Source organism: Aulonocara sp. 'chitande type north' Nkhata Bay, linkage group LG3 (assembly GCF_057382095.1).
Source record: "Aulonocara sp. 'chitande type north' Nkhata Bay isolate Kocher_YH1m ecotype deep benthic linkage group LG3, A_spYH_male_GT1.1, whole genome shotgun sequence".
NCBI classification, from domain to species: Eukaryota; Metazoa; Chordata; class Actinopteri; order Cichliformes; family Cichlidae; genus Aulonocara; species Aulonocara sp. 'chitande type north' Nkhata Bay.
In genome coordinates this window covers 1,815,274-1,837,709 of record NC_141346.1, presented here as the reverse complement: position 1 = coordinate 1,837,709, position 22,436 = coordinate 1,815,274, and the positions used below count along the sequence as shown (strand labels likewise).

At 39.4% G+C, this 22,436-nt stretch overlaps 2 protein-coding genes across 4 annotated transcripts in view; one reads left to right on the top strand and one right to left on the bottom strand.

Moving 5' to 3' along the window:
* The window catches only part of LOC147333454 (uncharacterized), a 15,630-nt gene extending 466 nt beyond the window's left edge, over window positions 1-15,164 (bottom strand). The window contains exons 1-15 of one of the 3 annotated variants that reach the window (XM_086267613.1): window positions 13,822-15,164; window positions 13,099-13,177; window positions 12,749-12,793; window positions 10,751-10,795; window positions 10,006-10,050; window positions 8,745-8,789; window positions 7,810-7,854; window positions 7,420-7,425; window positions 6,970-7,014; window positions 5,290-5,334; window positions 4,450-4,494; window positions 2,861-2,905; window positions 956-1,085; window positions 662-756; window positions 1-459 (exon numbers count right to left, since the gene is read on the bottom strand). The exon at window positions 1-459 is cut by the window's left edge and continues 466 nt beyond it. In XM_086267613.1, coding sequence (XP_086123739.1) covers window positions 448-459; window positions 662-756; window positions 956-1,085; window positions 2,861-2,905; window positions 4,450-4,494; window positions 5,290-5,334; window positions 6,970-7,014; window positions 7,420-7,425; window positions 7,810-7,854; window positions 8,745-8,789; window positions 10,006-10,050; window positions 10,751-10,795; window positions 12,749-12,793; window positions 13,099-13,177; window positions 13,822-13,946 — 852 coding nt within the window. In that variant the 5' untranslated portion in view covers window positions 13,947-15,164 and the 3' untranslated portion in view covers window positions 1-447. Of the gene's footprint in view, window positions 460-661; window positions 757-955; window positions 1,086-2,020; window positions 2,067-2,860; window positions 2,906-4,449; window positions 4,495-5,289; window positions 5,335-6,969; window positions 7,015-7,419; window positions 7,426-7,809; window positions 7,855-8,744; window positions 8,790-10,005; window positions 10,051-10,750; window positions 10,796-12,748; window positions 12,794-12,890; window positions 13,178-13,743 lie in introns of those variants that run through there. The other 2 variants (XR_015125485.1, XR_015125495.1) reach the window with 2 other exon arrangements.
* LOC147333447 (E3 ubiquitin-protein ligase TRIM21-like) overlaps window positions 1-22,436 on the top strand; it is a 525,380-nt gene that overhangs the window by 302,422 nt on the left and 200,522 nt on the right. The gene's annotated exons all lie outside the window — the stretch shown is intronic.

Below are 22,436 nucleotides of genomic sequence, written 5' to 3'. Positions count from 1 at the left end.
AAAAAAAGACATGGGTCAAATGTGGTCAGTCTACTTTTTAAGTCTTGATATTGTAATGCATTAATTCATTTTGTAGTGAATGTTCATGTGAATAAAAACGTGGAACATTATCTGCCTTTTTTATCATTTAATTGCAAAAAGCACCCAGCATAAACCACAGATTTATGAGTAAGAACAATGCAATACAGAAAACTGCAATACTGACATAACTGTGGAAGTAACAAAGTATCTCTCTTGCTTGTTTCTTTTTTTCTTGCATCTTTCTTTTAATGCTATGATCCTGTTGTGGCTGTAGTACCTTATGACAACCCAGTCTCTGCCTTTCAGAGCTGCCGGCTCTGCTTGGAGGCAGCAGTCACATTCCTTTTTACCTGGTACTTTGCAGCTTTTTATGAAGTGAAACATGCCGCTCAGCAACCTTCACTTCATCATTTGTCCACTTGCTTCTCACCGTCCCAGCTGTCATAAATGGAAACAAAAGAAAATATCTTAATGTGAATGCAAGAAAAGATAGAAAATATTCTAGTTTATAATGTGAATACAAAATGTTCTTAAACCTTGCTTTCTACTGGAGCACTTTAAAGGAGCAATAAGCACAATTCATCATACTTAGGTTGAAGGAATTAAAAATGACTATGTGAAGAACTAGAGGTGTAATTACATCTGGAGTACAGCATGAAGTCACAATCCCTCTCTCTGTGTTGATCTCCAGCCATAGACTTTGGTTTGGTTCACAGGCAGTGCAAAACAGCACACCTAGCAGTGAAAAGATATTGCTTATTGCTCCTTTAAGGATGCTTGGAATGAACCATTTGAAGTGCTGTGTTCTGCTGGGAATCAAATAAGATGAAATGATTTATGATAAAAGCTCTGAATAGTGTCATGTCTGAAAACAAACTTGTTCTTTGATCACAAGTATATTAACCTAAAACATTTTGTATTTGGGTGCCTTTACCCCTTCTTGGTGAAGTGTTGCTAATGTTTTTGTTGTCCAGGGTGATTGAGGCAGAGGTGCCCTTCATGTTGTCCAGGGCAGCTGAGTAAAGCGTGTGGCTTGGAACCCCCGGAATACTTGGTCCTTGAGCCTTTGAAAAGTAACAGTGAAATATGAGAATCAATGCATGCAATAGGTCTGTTTGCTTTTTTCTCTGCATTGTAGGCAAAGTCAGCGTTGGGCAGTGTGTAATTCTACATTAAGGGGCTAAGGGGCGATCGTGGCTCAAGAGTTGTAATCAGAAGGTTGCCGGTTCGAGCCCCAGCTCCGACAGTCTCGGTCGTTGTGTCCTTGGGAAAGACACTTCACCTGTTGCCTACTGGTGGTGGTCAGAGGGCCCGGTGGCGCCAGTGTCCGGCAGCCTCGCCTCTGTCAGTGCGCCCCAGGGTGGCTGTGGCTACAATGTAGCTGCCATCACCAGTGTGTGAATGTCTGTGTGAATGGGTGGATGACTGGATGTGTAAAGCGCTTTGGGGTCCTTAGGGACTAGTAAAGCGCTATATAAATATAGGATATTTACCATTTGATATGAATATTTTACATGTGAACATAATCTACTAATAATACTCATCACAGTGTGATTGTTTGAAATCGGATAGAGTGTTATTATCTTCATGACAAACATCCCTGCTGTTCAGTTTCAATGTAACACAAACTAGAGTTGTTGGTTCTACCAATTGAGAAAGGCTAAAAACAAAAAAACAAATTCATGTCCTTCACAGCTTAAAACAATCTGAGGACAATGTAACACAGAAATATCAAATTTAGTAGGAATAAAGATCAAGCTGATGCTTTAAAGGGAAAGTTAGGACTAACAAATGATATGCCAATTTCTTTCTCCTAAGATGTTCACAAACAAGTAATGCTAATGTTGAATATGGGAAACTTTCAATCAAACTGATTATTTTAATATAATCAAAGGGCACTTAATTTATGCACTAGGCCCAACTGACACATATACTTGATGCCAAATACAAAAAAATAATGTGTAACCTGTTGGAAGAATGAAGTGGGTGTGTCACTCACCAATTGGTCTGAAGGAGGTTGAGACAGGACCTCGGCACTTGGTGTCTGCAACAAAAGACAACAATATAACGTCAGAAACATTCTCTAGTATAAATCCCGACTATTTAATTAACTACAGATCATATTTGTATCAGTGAATATTATTACAGAAGGATCTGACTTCCTTATACCAGATTCTATAGAAACTTAACACTGTACGGTTCTGCTACCCAACGATATGAGGACAGTGTAACACACACTAGAGTTGTTGGTCCTACCACATGAGGAAGGCAACTGAAACACACTCCTGTCCTTCACAGCTTAAAACAATATGAGGACAGTGTAACACACACACTACAATCACTGGTCCTACCATATGAGGACTTCTACTTAAACACACTCCTGTCCTTCACAGCTTAAAACAATATGAGGACATGACGACTGAACACATGTAGAGTTCACATTCCTGACCTCTAACTTCTCCTGCTGTTGTCAATAAAAGCTCTAAACCCAACACTGATGTACAGCCATCTATTTCCCCAGAAATTAAATCATGTAAACTGATCAGCAGGAGCTTATTTTGACAAAAACATGTGTAAAACGACAAAAATATCAAATTTTGTCAGAATAAAGATCAAGCTGATGCTTTAAGGGAAAGTTTGGACTAACAAATGGTATAGACAATTACTTTATCCTAATGCTAATGTTGGTTTTGGTTAACTTCGACTAAAACTGATTGTTTTAGTACAATTAAAGTGCATTTCATTTATGCACTAGGCCCAACTGACACATATACTTGATGCCAAATACAAAAAAATAATGTGTAACCTGTTGGAAGAATGAAGTGGGTGTGTCACTCACCAATTGGTCTGAAGGAGGTTGAGACAGGACCTCGGCACTTGGTGTCTGCAACAAAAGACAACAATATAACGTCAGAAACATTCTCTAGTATAAATCCCGACTATTTAATTAACTACAGATCATATTTGTATCAGTGAATATTATTACAGAAGGATCTGACTTCCTTATACCAGATTCTATAGAAACTTAACACTGTACGGTTCTGCTACCCAACGATATGAGGACATTGTAACACACACTAGAGTTGTTGGTCCTACCACATGAGGAAGGCAACTGAAACACACTCCTGTCCTTCACAGCTTAAAACAATATGAGGACAGTGTAACACACACACACTACAATCACTGGTCCTACCATATGAGGACTTCTACTTAAACACACTCCTGTCCTTCACAGCTTAAAACAATATGAGGACATGACGACTGAACACATGTAGAGTTCACATTCCTGACTTCTAACTTCTCCTGCTGTTGTCAATAAAAGCTCTAAACCCAACACTGATGTACAGCCATCTATTTCCCCAGAAATTAAATCATGTAAACTGATCAGCGGGAGCTTATTTTGACAAAAACATGTGTAAAACGACAAAAATATCAAATTTTGTCAGAATAAAGATCAAGCTGATGCTTTAAGGGAAAGTTTGGACTAACAAATGGTATAGACAATTACTTTATCCTAATGCTAATGTTGGTTTTGGTTAACTTCGACTAAAACTGATTGTTTTAGTACAATTAAAGTGCATTTCATTTATGCACTAGGCCCAACTGACACATATACTTGATGCCAAATACAAAAAAATAATGTGTAACCTGTTGGAAGAATGAAGTGGGTGTGTCACTCACCAATTGGTCTGAAGGAGGTTGAGGCAGGACCTCGGCACTTGGTGTCTGCAACAAAAGACAACAATATAACGTCAGAAACATTCTCTAGTATAAATCCCGACTATTTAATTAACTACAGATCATATTTGTATCAGTGAATATTATTACAGAAGGATCTGACTTCCTTATACCAGATTCTATAGAAACTTAACACTGTATGGTTCTGCTACCCAACGATATGAGGACAGTGTAACACACACACTACAATCACTGGTCCTACCATATGAGGACTTCTACTTAAACACACTCCTGTCCTTCACAGCTTAAAACAATATGAGGACATGACGACTGAACACATGTAGAGTTCACATTCCTGACCTCTAACTTCTCCTGCTGTTGTCAATAAAAGCTCTAAACCCAACACTGATGTACAGCCATCTATTTCCCCAGAAATTAAATCATGTAAACTGATCAGCGGGAGCTTATTTTGACAAAAACATGTGTAAAACGACAAAAATATCAAATTTTGTCAGAATAAAGATCAAGCTGATGCTTTAAGGGAAAGTTTGGACTAACAAATGGTATAGACAATTACTTTATCCTAATGCTAATGTTGGTTTTGGTTAACTTCGACTAAAACTGATTGTTTTAGTACAATTAAAGTGCATTTCATTTATGCACTAGGCCCAACTGACACATATACTTGATGCCAAATACAAAAAAATAATGTGTAACCTGTTGGAAGAATGAAGTGGGTGTGTCACTCACCAATTGGTCTGAAGGAGGTTGAGGCAGGACCTCGGCACCTGGTGTCTGCAACAAAAGACAACAATATAACGTCAGAAACATTCTCTAGTATAAATCCCGACTATTTAATTAACTACAGATCATATTTGTATCAGTGAATATTATTACAGAAGGATCTGACTTCCTTATACCAGATTCTATAGAAACTTAACACTGTACGGTTCTGCTACCCAACGATATGAGGACAGTGTAACACACACTAGAGTTGTTGGTCCTACCACATGAGGAAGGCAACTGAAACACACTCCTGTCCTTCACAGCTTAAAACAATATGAGGACAGTGTAACACACACACTACAATCACTGGTCCTACCATATGAGGACTTCTACTTAAACACACTCCTGTCCTTCACAGCTTAAAACAATATGAGGACATGACGACTGAACACATGTAGAGTTCACATTCCTGACTTCTAACTTCTCCTGCTGTTGTCAATAAAAGCTCTAAACCCAACACTGATGTACAGCCATCTATTTCCCCAGAAATTAAATCATGTAAACTGATCAGCGGGAGCTTATTTTGACAAAAACATGTGTAAAACGACAAAAATATCAAATTTTGTCAGAATAAAGATCAAGCTGATGCTTTAAGGGAAAGTTTGGACTAACAAATGGTATAGACAATTACTTTATCCTAATGCTAATGTTGGTTTTGGTTAACTTCGACTAAAACTGATTGTTTTAGTACAATTAAAGTGCATTTCATTTATGCACTAGGCCCAACTGACACATATACTTGATGCCAAATACAAAAAAATAATGTGTAACCTGTTGGAAGAATGAAGTGGGTGTGTCACTCACCAATTGGTCTGAAGGAGGTTGAGGCAGGACCTCGGCACCTGGTGTCTGCAACAAAAGACAACAATATAACGTCAGAAACATTCTCTAGTATAAATCCCGACTATTTAATTAACTACAGATCATATTTGTATCAGTGAATATTATTACAGAAGGATCTGACTTCCTTATACCAGATTCTATAGAACCTTAACACTGTACGGTTCTGCTACCCAACGATATGAGGACAGTGTAACACACACTAGAGTTGTTGGTCCTACCACATGAGGAAGGCAACTGAAACACACTCCTGTCCTTCACAGCTTAAAACAATATGAGGACAGTGTAATACACACACTACAATCACTGGTCCTACCATATGAGGACTTCTACTTAAACACACTCCTGTCCTTCAATGCTTAAAACAATATGAGGACATGACGACTGAACACATGTAGAGTTCACATTCCTGACCTCTAACTTCTCCTGCTGTTGTCAATAAAAGCTCTAAACCCAACACTGATGTACAGCCATCTATTTCCCCAGAAATTAAATCATGTAAACTGATCAGCGGGAGCTTATTTTGACAAAAACATGTGTAAAACGACAAAAATATCAAATTTTGTCAGAATAAAGATCAAGCTGATGCTTTAAGGGAAAGTTTGGACTAACAAATGGTATAGACAATTACTTTATCCTAATGCTAATGTTGGTTTTGGTTAACTTCGACTAAAACTGATTGTTTTAGTACAATTAAAGTGCATTTCATTTATGCACTAGGCCCAACTGACACATATACTTGATGCCAAATACAAAAAAATAATGTGTAACCTGTTGGAAGAATGAAGTGGGTGTGTCACTCACCAATTGGTCTGAAGGAGGTTGAGGCAGGACCTCGGCACTTGGTGTCTGCAACAAAAGACAACAATATAACGTCAGAAACATTCTCTAGTATAAATCCCGACTATTTAATTAACTACAGATCATATTTGTATCAGTGAATATTATTACAGAAGGATCTGACTTCCTTATACCAGATTCTATAGAAACTTAACACTGTACGGTTCTGCTACCCAACGATATGAGGACAGTGTAACACACACTAGAGTTGTTGGTCCTACCACATGAGGAAGGCAACTGAAACACACTCCTGTCCTTCACAGCTTAAAACAATATGAGGACAGTGTAACACACACACTACAATCACTGGTCCTACCATATGAGGACTTCTACTTAAACACACTCCTGTCCTTCACAGCTTAAAACAATATGAGGACATGACGACTGAACACATGTAGAGTTCACATTCCTGACTTCTAACTTCTCCTGCTGTTGTCAATAAAAGCTCTAAACCCAACACTGATGTACAGCCATCTATTTCCCCAGAAATTAAATCATGTAAACTGATCAGCGGGAGCTTATTTTGACAAAAACATGTGTAAAACGACAAAAATATCAAATTTTGTCAGAATAAAGATCAAGCTGATGCTTTAAGGGAAAGTTTGGACTAACAAATGGTATAGACAATTACTTTATCCTAATGCTAATGTTGGTTTTGGTTAACTTCGACTAAAACTGATTGTTTTAGTACAATTAAAGTGCATTTCATTTATGCACTAGGCCCAACTGACACATATACTTGATGCCAAATACAAAAAAATAATGTGTAACCTGTTGGAAGAATGAAGTGGGTGTGTCACTCACCAATTGGTCTGAAGGAGGTTGAGGCAGGACCTCGGCACCTGGTGTCTGCAACAAAAGACAACAATATAACGTCAGAAACATTCTCTAGTATAAATCCCGACTATTTAATTAACTACAGATCATATTTGTATCAGTGAATATTATTACAGAAGGATCTGACTTCCTTATACCAGATTCTATAGAACCTTAACACTGTACGGTTCTGCTACCCAACGATATGAGGACAGTGTAACACACACTAGAGTTGTTGGTCCTACCACATGAGGAAGGCAACTGAAACACACTCCTGTCCTTCACAGCTTAAAACAATATGAGGACAGTGTAATACACACACTACAATCACTGGTCCTACCATATGAGGACTTCTACTTAAACACACTCCTGTCCTTCAATGCTTAAAACAATATGAGGACATGACGACTGAACACATGTAGAGTTCACATTCCTGACCTCTAACTTCTCCTGCTGTTGTCAATAAAAGCTCTAAACCCAACACTGATGTACAGCCATCTATTTCCCCAGAAATTAAATCATGTAAACTGATCAGCGGGAGCTTATTTTGACAAAAACATGTGTAAAACGACAAAAATATCAAATTTTGTCAGAATAAAGATCAAGCTGATGCTTTAAGGGAAAGTTTGGACTAACAAATGGTATAGACAATTACTTTATCCTAATGCTAATGTTGGTTTTGGTTAACTTCGACTAAAACTGATTGTTTTAGTACAATTAAAGTGCATTTCATTTATGCACTAGGCCCAACTGACACATATACTTGATGCCAAATACAAAAAAATAATGTGTAACCTGTTGGAAGAATGAAGTGGGTGTGTCACTCACCAATTGGTCTGAAGGAGGTTGAGGCAGGACCTCGGCACCTGGTGTCTGCAACAAAAGACAACAATATAACGTCAGAAACATTCTCTAGTATAAATCCCGACTATTTAATTAACTACAGATCATATTTGTATCAGTGAATATTATTACAGAAGGATCTGACTTCCTTATACCAGATTCTATAGAAACTTAACACTGTACGGTTCTGCTACCCAACGATATGAGGACAGTGTAACACACACTAGAGTTGTTGGTCCTACCACATGAGGAAGGCAACTGAAACACACTCCTGTCCTTCACAGCTTAAAACAATATGAGGACAGTGTAACACACACACTACAATCACTGGTCCTACCATATGAGGACTTCTACTTAAACACACTCCTGTCCTTCACAGCTTAAAACAATATGAGGACAGTGTAACACACACACTACAATCACTGGTCCTACCATATGAGGACTTCTACTTAAACACACTCCTGTCCTTCACAGCTTAAAACAATATGAGGACATGACGACTGAACACATGTAGAGTTCACATTCCTGACTTCTAACTTCTCCTGCTGTTGTCAATAAAAGCTCTAAACCCAACACTGATGTACAGCCATCTATTTCCCCAGAAATTAAATCATGTAAACTGATCAGCGGGAGCTTATTTTGACAAAAACATGTGTAAAACGACAAAAATATCAAATTTTGTCAGAATAAAGATCAAGCTGATGCTTTAAGGGAAAGTTTGGACTAACAAATGGTATAGACAATTACTTTATCCTAATGCTAATGTTGGTTTTGGTTAACTTCGACTAAAACTGATTGTTTTAGTACAATTAAAGTGCATTTCATTTATGCACTAGGCCCAACTGACACATATACTTGATGCCAAATACAAAAAAATAATGTGTAACCTGTTGGAAGAATGAAGTGGGTGTGTCACTCACCAACTGGTCTGAAGGAGGTTGAGGCAGGACCTCGGCACCTGGTGTCTGCAACAAAAGACAACAATATAACGTCAGAAACATTCTCTAGTATAAATCCCGACTATTTAACCCTCGTTTTACCCTAGCGAAAAAAGGGACCCGCTTGGGTAACTTTGGATTTTTGATTCTCAATATATCAGTCATTTTAAAGACTAGTTGCATGAAACTTGGCCAGGATGTGTGTTTTAGGATTATTTTTGAAATTCAATGATCCCCTCTATGGTGTGGTGTATAGTAAAGAAGATTCACATATGTACTACCTCCTTTTACCCTTGTATCCGTTTGGGCCCCATTGACTCCCATTATAATCACATATTTTCGATATACTGTAATCCTGACATGCGATAATGCCTTTCTCGTGAATACCTAATGGATCTAAGCCTCAGCCTTCAAAATAAAGGAAAAATAGGTTTTGGATCAAATGAGCACAATATTAGGTACAGCACCACCATAGACATTTTCAGTGCTTTTGAATGGAGGACATGGTTATCTTACTATGCAAAATACATGACAATAAAACAGCTGACCACCATAAAATAGTCTTGATGTAGTGGAACTGATATAAGAGAGTGGTGTGAATGTGATTGAGAATATATATATATATATATATATACTGTGTGTGTCGGTCACAAACAAAACGGCCCGTAGAGCCGCCTCCTTGAAGTGAACAACGGGAGCCTGCTCCGTTTTTTTCCTCCTTTCTCTGAACCTCTGTCAATGTTATTTTGCTTCACTTTGCACATGAGCCTTGTTTTTGCCCTCAGCAGAGAGGGGAGGGGTGCAAAAGCAGCCACGTGTTTGTTGAGCAGAGGGGGGAGGGGTGCAAAAGCAGCCACGTGTTTGCAGAGCAGAGGGGGAGGGGTGCAAAAACAGCCACCTGTTTGCTGAGCAGAGGGGGGGAGGGGCAGTCGTTACTCTCCCAGTGGCATCTCAACAGAGCCGGAGGGAGAGAGAGAGATCGTTTTGGATTCAAGTGCACACTTGAAGTCTGTGAGAATAGTTTGCAGCCTTGTCTTACTAGTCATTTCTGCACAGACGCCACTAAATGCACAGACTCACGCACACACAACACGAAGCGCACGGTCAATTTAGGGGAGCTTGGAAGCTGTGCTCATCGTGCAAACAGCGCGTTATTATCGTAACGGCTGCAAAAGTTAGGATATGTCCTGTCTGCAACATCCATCTTCACCTGTTGGAAGAATGAAGTGGGTGTGTCACTCACCAATTGGTCTGAAGGAGGTTGAGGCAGGACCTCGGCACTTGGTGTCTGCAACAAAAGACAACAATATAACGTCAGAAACATTCTCTAGTATAAATCCCGACTATTTAATTAACTACAGATCATATTTGTATCAGTGAATATTATTACAGAAGGATCTGACTTCCTTATACCAGATTCTATAGAAACTTAACACTGTACGGTTCTGCTACCCAACGATATGAGGACATTGTAACACACACTAGAGTTGTTGGTCCTACCACATGAGGAAGGCAACTGAAACACACTCCTGTCCTTCACAGCTTAAAACAATATGAGGACATGACGACTGAACACATGTAGAGTTCACATTCCTGACCTCTAACTTCTCCTGCTGTTGTCAATAAAAGCTCTAAACCCAACACTGATGTACAGCCATCTATTTCCCCAGAAATTAAATCATGTAAACTGATCAGCGGGAGCTTATTTTGACAAAAACATGTGTAAAACGACAAAAATATCAAATTTTGTCAGAATAAAGATCAAGCTGATGCTTTAAGGGAAAGTTTGGACTAACAAATGGTATAGACAATTACTTTATCCTAATGCTAATGTTGGTTTTGGTTAACTTCGACTAAAACTGATTGTTTTAGTACAATTAAAGTGCATTTCATTTATGCACTAGGCCCAACTGACACATATACTTGATGCCAAATACAAAAAAATAATGTGTAACCTGTTGGAAGAATGAAGTGGGTGTGTCACTCACCAACTGGTCTGAAGGAGGTTGAGGCAGGACCTCGGCACCTGGTGTCTGCAACAAAAGACAACAATATAACGTCAGAAACATTCTCTAGTATAAATCCCGACTATTTAACCCTCGTTTTACCCTAGCGAAAAAAGGGACCCGCTTGGGTAACTTTGGATTTTTGATTCTCAATATATCAGTCATTTTAAAGACTAGTTGCATGAAACTTGGCCAGGATGTGTGTTTTAGGATTATTTTTGAAATTCAATGATCCCCTCTATGGTGTGGTGTATAGTAAAGAAGATTCACATATGTACTACCTCCTTTTACCCTTGTATCCGTTTGGGCCCCATTGACTCCCATTATAATCACATATTTTCGATATACTGTAATCCTGACATGCGATAATGCCTTTCTCGTGAATACCTAATGGATCTAAGCCTCAGCCTTCAAAATAAAGGAAAAATAGGTTTTGGATCAAATGAGCACAATATTAGGTACAGCACCACCATAGACATTTTCAGTGCTTTTGAATGGAGGACATGGTTATCTTACTATGCAAAATACATGACAATAAAACAGCTGACCACCATAAAATAGTCTTGATGTAGTGGAACTGATATAAGAGAGTGGTGTGAATGTGATTGAGAATATATATATATATACTGTGTGTGTCGGTCACAAACAAAACGGCCCGTAGAGCCGCCTCCTTGAAGTGAACAACGGGAGCCTGCTCCGTTTTTTTCCTCCTTTCTCTGAACCTCTGTCAATGTTATTTTGCTTCACTTTGCACATGAGCCTTGTTTTTGCCCTCAGCAGAGAGGGGAGGGGTGCAAAAGCAGCCACGTGTTTGTTGAGCAGAGGGGGGAGGGGTGCAAAAGCAGCCACGTGTTTGCAGAGCAGAGGGGGAGGGGTGCAAAAACAGCCACCTGTTTGCTGAGCAGAGGGGGGGAGGGGCAGTCGTTACTCTCCCAGTGGCATCTCAACAGAGCCGGAGGGAGAGAGAGAGATCGTTTTGGATTCAAGTGCACACTTGAAGTCTGTGAGAATAGTTTGCAGCCTTGTCTTACTAGTCATTTCTGCACAGACGCCACTAAATGCACAGACTCACGCACACACAACACGAAGCGCACGGTCAATTTAGGGGAGCTTGGAAGCTGTGCTCATCGTGCAAACAGCGCGTTATTATCGTAACGGCTGCAAAAGTTAGGATATGTCCTGTCTGCAACATCCATCTTCACCTGTTGGAAGAATGAAGTGGGTGTGTCACTCACCAATTGGTCTGAAGGAGGTTGAGGCAGGACCTCGGCACTTGGTGTCTGCAACAAAAGACAACAATATAACGTCAGAAACATTCTCTAGTATAAATCCCGACTATTTAATTAACTACAGATCATATTTGTATCAGTGAATATTATTACAGAAGGATCTGACTTCCTTATACCAGATTCTATAGAAACTTAACACTGTACGGTTCTGCTACCCAACGATATGAGGACATTGTAACACACACTAGAGTTGTTGGTCCTACCACATGAGGAAGGCAACTGAAACACACTCCTGTCCTTCACAGCTTAAAACAATATGAGGACATGACGACTGAACACATGTAGAGTTCACATTCCTGACCTCTAACTTCTCCTGCTGTTGTCAATAAAAGCTCTAAACCCAACACTGATGTACAGCCATCTATTTCCCCAGAAATTAAATCATGTAAACTGATCAGCGGGAGCTTATTTTGACAAAAACATGTGTAAAACGACAAAAATATCAAATTTTGTCAGAATAAAGATCAAGCTGATGCTTTAAGGGAAAGTTTGGACTAACAAATGGTATAGACAATTACTTTATCCTAATGCTAATGTTGGTTTTGGTTAACTTCGACTAAAACTGATTGTTTTAGTACAATTAAAGTGCATTTCATTTATGCACTAGGCCCAACTGACACATATACTTGATGCCAAATACAAAAAAATAATGTGTAACCTGTTGGAAGAATGAAGTGGGTGTGTCACTCACCAATTGGTCTGAAGGAGGTTGAGACAGGACCTCGGCACCTGGTGTCTGCAACAAAAGACAACAATATAACGTCAGAAACATTCTCTAGTATAAATCCCGACTATTTAATTAACTACAGATCATATTTGTATCAGTGAATATTATTACAGAAGGATCTGACTTCCTTATACCAGATTCTATAGAAACTTAACACTGTACGGTTCTGCTACCCAACGATATGAGGACAGTGTAACACACACTAGAGTTGTTGGTCCTACCACATGAGGAAGGCAACTGAAACACACTCCTGTCCTTCACAGCTTAAAACAATATGAGGACAGTGTAACACACACTACAATCACTGGTCCTACCATATGAGGACTTCTACTTTCCTGTTGGAGGTTGAGACACGACAGAGGGACAGCAGGGTAGTAGCTTGCACAAATGATTCTATTGACACAACAGGGAAGTGAGATTAATGAACTGAACGCAACAGACTCTTTCAAAATAAAACAGGAAACATGGCATGAAAATACAAACGTGGTAATATACAGCCCTAACATAAACTCCTTAAAACGATATTAATAACGTTAAGCCAAACTCAACTAACCCGCCATTAAACATAAGAAACTCAAAAACCTTAGAATAACATCAGAAACGCTGGGCCAGAGACCCAGACCGTGAGCAAATAACTATAATATTATTGATTTGTGCTGAATAAGAAAACATTAATATTATCATTTAAATCCCCCCAAGCATATCTTGTGTTGAAAAAAAAAGTGTGTTGCAGTTAGCTACACTGAGCTTAGACTGACTGTCTCTGCAGTTGAAGATGCAGAGCACATGCAAGGCCGCAGGTCCCTTTAACTCCGGTGGGAATTTAAAAACAGTTAAATTTAACTTCTAATATCTATTGTTAAAGATAAATCTTAAGTAATTTTTTAGCATTTATCATCATTCACCACTTTCAATTTGTTCAAATCGGTTGTGTATTGTTTTAATTCCGTTTAACTAACCTTAATTAGCTTGTTAAACATACAACTTTACCTCGCGGAGCTTTCGTCGACGCATGGATATCAAAGGTAAATACATACCTCAAGATAAATCTCTCCTGAGTGCTGAAGGTCCCGGATGTGCCGTTCACGCAGAGCTCCGGCGAGTTTGTATCTTGCCGTGACCAGCAGCTCTTTGGTTGACGCTTTCGAACAATCAGATGCATCTTTACTCACTTTTTGACCAATCAGAGACGTCGTTCTATGCTCCACTGACGAAATGCTGCATCCTCTCACCAGCCACGGTCTCTCCTCGTCCATTTAACAACAAAAACACAGCAACACGTGCTGGATTTGAGGTAGGAACACTTGAGAACTGTCACAATGTTTTGCAAACTGCTGTTACAGTTAATTTCGTTCCGTTAATTTGTTTGGTTCCTATTCTGAAGTAACACTTAATACACATGGGGTTAGCTTGCTGGTCTAGTTTAAGTTAGCATGGGCATGCTGTTCACTGATAGAGTAAGGCTAAAATTGTCCTGATATTGTCAGTGTGTTATCATAAACATGCAGCACCCCTAGACCCCCAAGTTAAAATACAGATAATAGATAAGCAATTTAAGAAAATAAGTATAATGTGTATAATAAATGATTTTACTGTCACTTTCCTGGGTCTGTTGACCCAGCGTTTTAAGTTTTAGTTTGTTTAGATGTCGATGTTTATTTATAAGTTCTTTAGGTTTGCTAAGTTCATTTGTTTATTAGATTACCCTTGTGATGTCTGTTTTATTGGGAAAGTCTTTGTCCTAAATGCAGTGAGTCTAGTTTTGTTTCCCCTTGTCCCAGCTGTTCCTCATCCCCTCATTATCTCTCTGTGTACTTGCAGTGGCTTGCAAAAGTATTCGTCCCTCTTTTCCACATTTTGTCACATTACTGCCACAAACACAAATTGTCATGGTCCTGGGTCGGTGACCCAGCGCTTTTAGTTTATTATTATGATGATGATGATGATGATTATTATTGTTTGAGTTCTATGTGTTATATTTGGTCTGCCTCTGAGTCTGTGTCTCTGTCTATGCTGTCACCCCGTCTGTTTGTGAATCTGTCTGTTTAGTTCTGTGTCTTGTTTGGTTCCCCGTGTCTGAGTTTCCTGTTTTATTGTGAAGGTCTCTGTCTGATGTGAGTGTGTTCAGTTTACGTTTCCCCTGTCCCGTCAGCTCTGATTCCTCCCAGCCGTGTTGCCCTCCTGTCTCTCATCCCCTGATTACTGGTGTGTGTATTTAAGCCCTGTGTGTTCTCCTGCCTGTTACTCGGTGTCCTGCTCGGCGGCTGCCGCGCATCCCTTTGTCGTATGCACCCAGGTCTGTTATTTTAGTTCTTCCCAGTTTAGGTGTCTTCAGTTATTTGTCATGCCCCACTGCTTGTTTGCCACTACACCTTGTAAATAAACTTCACTACCATTTTCATCCACTGCTTGCATCTTGGGTCCTCCTTCCTCCACACCACACGGCTCGCCTTCCCAGCCGTGACACAAATCAATTTTAATGGAATCCAATTGCAGCAAAAGGTGGTTCTACAAAGTATTGACTCAGGGGGCTGAATAATTGCGCACACCCCACTTTTCAGTTATTTATTTGTAAAAAATGTTTGGAATCATGTATGATTTTTGTTCCACTTCTCACGTGTACACCACTTTGTATTGGTCTTTCACGTGGAATTCCAATAAAATTGATTCATGTTTGTGGCTGTAATGTGCCAAAATGTGGGAAAGTTAAAGGGGGCCGAATACTTTTGCAAGCCACTGTAAGTCCTGTCCTCATTTGTTCAGTGTCAGGTCATCTGTTGTCTTTGGTGCCACGTTTCCATGTTCCAGGTATCTTTGTATCCATGTCAGGTTTCATGGTTTGTTTGTTTTTTTTTTTAATAAAAAATATTTTCCCCAGGTTAGGTTATTGTTTAGCTTCACCTCTGCCTTTTGTTTTGTAATCTTTTAATTTCAATTCAATTTTATTTATATAGCGCCAAATCACAACAACAATCGCCTGAAGGCGCTTTATATTGTACAGTAGATCGCACAATAATAGATACAGAGAAAAACCCAACAATCATAGGACCACCTATGAGCAAGCGCTTTGGCGACAGTGGGAAGGAAAAACTCCCTTTTAACAGGAAGAAACCTCCAGCAGAACCAGGCTCAGGGAGCGGCGGGCATCTGCTGTGACCAGTTGGGGTGAGAAAAGGAAGACAGGACAAAGACATGCTGTGGATTAATAACAAGTATGATTCAGTGCAGAGAGGTCTATTAACACACAGTGAGTGAGAAAGGTGACTGGAAAGGAAAAAACTCAGTGCTTCATGGGAATCCCCCGGCTGCCTACGTCTATTGCAGCACAACTAAGGGAGGATCCAGGGTCACCTGATCCAGCCCTAACTATATGCTTTAGCAAAAAGGAAAGTTTGAAGCCTAATCTTAAAAGTAGAGATTAATAAACGGCTTGCTTTCTGTTAATATTCAAATTTTCTTTCACGTTCCTTTGTGTCAGCATTTTGGGTCCACTCCTCAAATTCATACATATGTCTAACCGTTTTTCCCCACTCGGCGACACACCCGTCGGGGGTCAAACTCTGGTAATTGGCAATTCTGTTCTCAGACATGTGAAGCTAGAGACACCGGAAACCATAGTCAATTGTCTTCCAGGGGCCAGAGCAGGCGACATTGAAGGAAATTTAAAACTGCTGGCTAAGGGTAAACGTAAATTCAGTAAAATCATAATTCACGTCGGCAGTAATGACACCCGGTTACGCCAATCGGAGGTCACTAAAATCAATATTGAATCGGTGTGTAACTTTGCCAAAACAATGTGGGACTCTGTAGTTTTCTCTGGTCCCCTCCCCAATCAGACCAAGAGTGACATGTTTAGCCGCATGTTCTCCTTAAATTGCTGGCTGTCTGAGTGGTGTCCCAGAAACGATGTGGGCTTCATAGATAATTGGCAAACCTTCTGGAGGAAACCTGGTCTTATAAGGAGAGACGGCAGCTCTCATTTCTAGAAATATGGACAAATTAATTAAACCCCCCATAATATGACTATCCAGAGTTGGGACCAGGAAGCAGAGTTGCAGTCTTACACGCCTCTCTGCAGCTTCTCTCCTCCTGCTACCCCCCCAAAAACCCATCTCCATAGAGACTGTGTCAGCTTCCAAAAAGACAAAAAACAAACTAAAAACCAGCAACAAACAACTTAAACATAAACAATTACAAAGAAAGAACAATACAGTATCCACATCCTAACTAAAGAGTAAAACAGTGAAATGTGGATTATTAAATATTAGGTCTCTCTCCTCCAAGTCTCTGTTAGTACATGACTTAATAATTGATCAACAAATCGATTTATTCTGCCTTACAGAAACCTGGTTTTAGCAGGATGATTATGTTAGTTTAAATGAATCAACACCCCCGAGTCATTCTAACTACCAGAAACCTCGAAGCACAGGCCGAGGGGGCGGTGTGGCAGCAATTTTTCACACCAGCCTATTAATTAATGAAAGACCAAGACAGACTTTTAATTCATTTGAAAGCCTGATGCTTAGCATTGTCCACTCCAGCTGAAAAATTTTAGAAACCAGTCTTATTTGTTATCATCTAATTGTCCACCTGGGCCTTACACAGAGTTTCTCTCTGATTTCTCAGACTTTTTATCTGATTTAGTGCTCAGCTCAGATAAAATAATTATTGTGGGTGATTTTAACATCCATGTAGATGCTAAGAATGACAGCCTCAACATGGCATTTAATCTGTTATTAGACTCAATTGGTTTCTCTCAAAATGTAAAAGAACCCACCCACCACTTTAATCACACTCTAGATCTTGTTTTTAACATATGGCATAGAAACTGAACATTTAACAGTGTTTCCTGAAAACCCTCTCCTGTCTGATCATTTCCTGATAACATTTACATTTACAATAATTGATTACACAGCAGTGGAGAGTAGACTTTATCACAGATGTCTTTCTGAAAGCGCTGTAACTATGTTTAAGAATGTAATCCACCCACTGTTATCATCTTCAATGACCTGTACCAACACAGAGCAGAACAGCTATCTGAACGCTGCTCCAACAGAGGTCGATCATCTTGTTAATAATTTCACCTCCTCACTACATATGACTCTGGATACTGTAGCTCCTGTGAAAACTAAGGTCTCAGATCAGAAGTACCTGACTCTGTGGTATAATTCTCAAACACGTAGCCTAAAGCAGATGACTCGTAATCTGGAGAGGAAATGGCGTGTCACAAATTTAGAGGATCATCATAATTGGAGAAATATTTTGCTGATTTATAAGAAAGCCCCCCGCAAAGCCAGAACATCTTACTATTTGTCACTGATTGAAGACAATAAGAACAACCCCAGGTTTCTCTTCAGCACTGTAGCCAGGCTGACAAACAGTCAGAGCTCTTTTGAGCCAACCATCGTTAACTAGTAATGACTTCATGAACTTCTTCACAAATAAAATTCTTATCATTAGAGAAAAAAATTACCAATAATCATCCCACAGATGTAACATTATCTACAGCTACTTTTAGTACCGTTGATGTTAAGTTAGACTCTTTTTCTCCAATTGATCTTTCTGAGTTAACTTCTATAATTACTTCCTCCAATCCTCCGTGTCTTTTAGACCCCATTCCTACAAAACTGCTCAAAGAAGTCCTGCCATTAATTAATGCTTCAATCTTAAATATGATCAACCTATCTCTAATAATCGGCTATGTACCACAGGCCTTCAAGCTGGCTGTAGTTAAACCTTTACTCAAAAAGCCATCTCTAGACCCAGCAGTCTTAGCTAATTATAGGCCAATCTCCAACCTTCCTTTCATATCAAAAATCCTTGAAAGAGTAGTTGTCAAACAGCTAACAGATCATCTGCAGAGGAATGGCTTATTTGAAGAGTTTCAGTCAGGTTTCAGAGCTCATCACAGCACAGAAACAGCTTTAGCGAAGGTTACAAATGATCTTCTTATGGCCTCTGACAGTGGACTCATCTCTGTGCTTGTCCTGCTAGGCCTTAGTGCAGCGTTCGATACTGTTGACCATAATATCCTATTAGAGCGATTAGAGCATGCTGTAGATATTACAGGTACTGCACTCCAGTGGTTTGTATCATATCTGTCTAATAGACTACAATTTGTTCATGTAAATGGAGAGTCCTCTTCACCCACTAAGGTCAATTATGGAGTTCCACAGGGTTCAGTGCTAGGACCAATTCTGTTTACATTATACATGCTTCCCCTAGGCAGTATCATTAGAAGACATAGCATACATTTTCACTGCTATGCAGATGACACCCAGCTCTATCTGTCCATGAAGCCAGATAACACACACCAATTAGTTAAAGTGCAGGAATGTCTTAAAGACATAAAGACCTGGATGGCCGCTAACTTTCTGCTTCTTAATTCAGATCAAACTGAGGTTATTGTACTCGGCCCTGAAAATCTTAGAAATATGGTATCTAACCAGATTCTTACTCTGGATGGCATTACCTTGGCCTCCAGTTATACTGTGAGGAACCTTGGAGTCATTTTTGACCAAGACATGTCCTTCAATGCACATATTAAACAAATATGTAAGACTGCTTTCTTTCATTTGTGCAACATCTCTAAAGTTAGAAATATCCTGTCTCTTAGTGACGCTGAAAAACTAGTTCATGCATTTGTTACTTCCAGGCTGGACTACTGTAATTCATTATTATCAGAATGTCCTAAAAACTCCCTGAAAAGCCTTCAGCTAATCCAAAATGCTGCAGCAAGAGTACTGACAGGGACTAGAAAGAGAGCAGATTTCTCCTGTTTTGGCTTCCCTTCATTGGCTTCCTGTTAAATCCAGAATTAAATTCAAAATTCTACTCCTCACATACAAGGTCTTAAATAATCAGGCCCCATCTTATCTTAATGACCTTGTAGTACCATATCACCCTATTAGAGCACGTCGCTCTCACACTGCAGGCTTACTTGTTGTTCCTAGAGTATTTAAAAGTAGAATGGGAGGCAGAGCCTTCAGTTTTCAGGCCCCTTTTCTGTGGAACCAGCTTCCAGTTTGGATTCGGGAGACAGACACTATCTCTACTTTCAAGATTAGGCTTAAAACGTTCCTTTTAGCTGAAGCATATAGTTAGGGCTGGACCAGGTGACCCTGAATCCTCCCTTAGTTATGCTGCAATAGACGTAGGCAGCCGGGGATTCCCATGATGCATTGAGTTTTTCCTTTCCAGTCACCTTTCTCACTCAGTATGTGTTAATAGACCTCTCTGCATTGAATCATATCTGTTATTAACCTCTGTCTCTCTTCCACAGCATGTCTTTCATCCTGTTTTCCTTCTCTCACCCCAACTGGTCGCAACAGATGGCCGCCCCTCCCTGAGCCTGGTTCTGCCAGAGGTTTCTTCCTGTTAAAAGGGAGTTTTTCCTTCCCACTGTCGCCAAAGCGCTTGCTCATAGGTGGTCATATGATTGTTGGGTTTTTCTCTGTATCTATGAAGCGCCTTGAGGTGACTTTTGTTGTGATTTGGTGCTATATAAATAAAATTGAATTGAAATTGAATTGTACTTCTGTGACATTTACAGTTGCTTAGTTAATTAAGTGACTTAATTACTCACTTTTATTTACTAATTGAATTACTAAATGAAGCTGGAATTGTGCATTCTGCAGTTTTTAATAGTGTGTTATTAGTTTTTAAAGAAACAATATGCATTTTATACTATATTGTAAAAAGTATAAGGTAAGTTGAATTTAAAATATAATTAATAAAGTGTTGACTTTTTTCATCAATTCTTGTAGATACACAGAGTCGAGACTGAGCCTGATGATCATACTGAATCAGATGACAGCGGCAGGAATCTCCAAGTTCAACTGCAGATTGCAGATGCAATTATATTAATGTAGATTAATATAAACTCTTCAAGGGTCAAAATCTGCACACACATCATTCTGCATAGTGAAGGTCAGACAATTTGTGCATTGATCTTGAGAAGTAAGACTCATTAATTAATAGTAATATAATTAGACAAATGTTGAAACTTTATATTTCGATACATTTTGTCAACAACAAAAGAAACCAAGCTGTGCAGGTACTGATAACTGAATCTAAAGACCTTCATTTTTGTCAAGATTTGCCTGATTTAACTGTTGTTACCCTTGCTTATAGCTCACCTTAATATGTATAAAAATGTGAAAAGTTTTTGATGTGTGTTAGAATGATTGTTTAATTGGCAAGGTTTGAACGAACAATTTTCAGAAGCCTCAAAATTCATCTGTTACTATTCCACGAATGATTGAAATAAAGTTCACCTCCATTTCAACATTGAATACGACTTTGGACATAAGAACTAAAAGGTGCTGTCCACGCATGTGTCCGCTAAGCCCCAGAAGGGTATAACCTGGGTCAAATGTGTTATTGTGTCTGACACACCTACAATATGAGGACTCGCAGAGTGACGTCACTGAAAGTGTGTTTAAAGTGTGTTAAGTTCCAAAACTGGCCAGTAGGCGGCGAAACTGAAAGTGAGCAAAAACGCTAAACACACTTAAACACACTTTTTCATAAAATTGTGATGTTTCAGGACTTTCGAGATTTTTGGTTTGGGAGCATGTTGGGAGCCTCTAGAACACTTTAGAAAGCTCAGAAAAATGAGGACCTCAAAAATGTCCTCATTTTTCTGAGCGTCCTCATTTTGTGAGTGTGTTATCATAAAATTGTCCTAAGATGTCATGAAAACAAGTACACACACACACACACACACACACACACACACACACACACACATACACACACACACACACACACACGCACACACACACGCACACACACACACATGCACGCACACACACACACGCACGCACGCACGCACGCACACACACGCACGCACACACACACACATGCACGCACACACACACACGCACACACACACACACACACACACACACACACCTCCACCCCCACACTTTTTGTTTCATTATGGCAGCTGTTAAGCTGCATCCGAATGGGAGGGGGTGAAGCTGTTCAGAGTTCCTGTTCAGTCTCTGATTTCAAATAAATCACGTGATGGTTATTCCCTTTCTTACCACCTCTCTGCTCTTCCTCCTGCTCAGCATCACAAAGGACCCTGGCACATCATAGCTAAGATCGTTTCAAATGTTGGCAGCAGTAGATCAAACTGAATTTAGTGGTGAAAAATAATTGATTGTTGATAATAATAATAATAATAATAATAATAATAATAATAATAATAATAATAATAATAATAATAATTGATAGTTTCCAATCCAGTTCTGACAGACAGAAATAAAAACAACATCATTAAGATCAGATCATGGAGCTGTTTGCTGCCTTGTTTCTATCTTCAGATTACAAGACCTTACTACAATAAAGATGCTGACATGTATCTGTAGCAACAACATCATTGAATCTATAACAACTGGAGCCAAACCAGTGGCTCTGCTGGGATCACTGGTGAGCCAACACTTCCTTGTTGGATGCAGATTTCAGGGCTTCCTTTTGCTCCTCCGTTATAACTGTTCTCTCTTCTCAACACATGATGACACAAAGGAATCAGCAGTGACAAAGATGATGCTGAAGAGAAGCACACACTTCACACATATAACAGACCAGTGCAGTTACACACACCTCTGCTCGACATCAGGCCTCAAACAAAGACACAAAACAC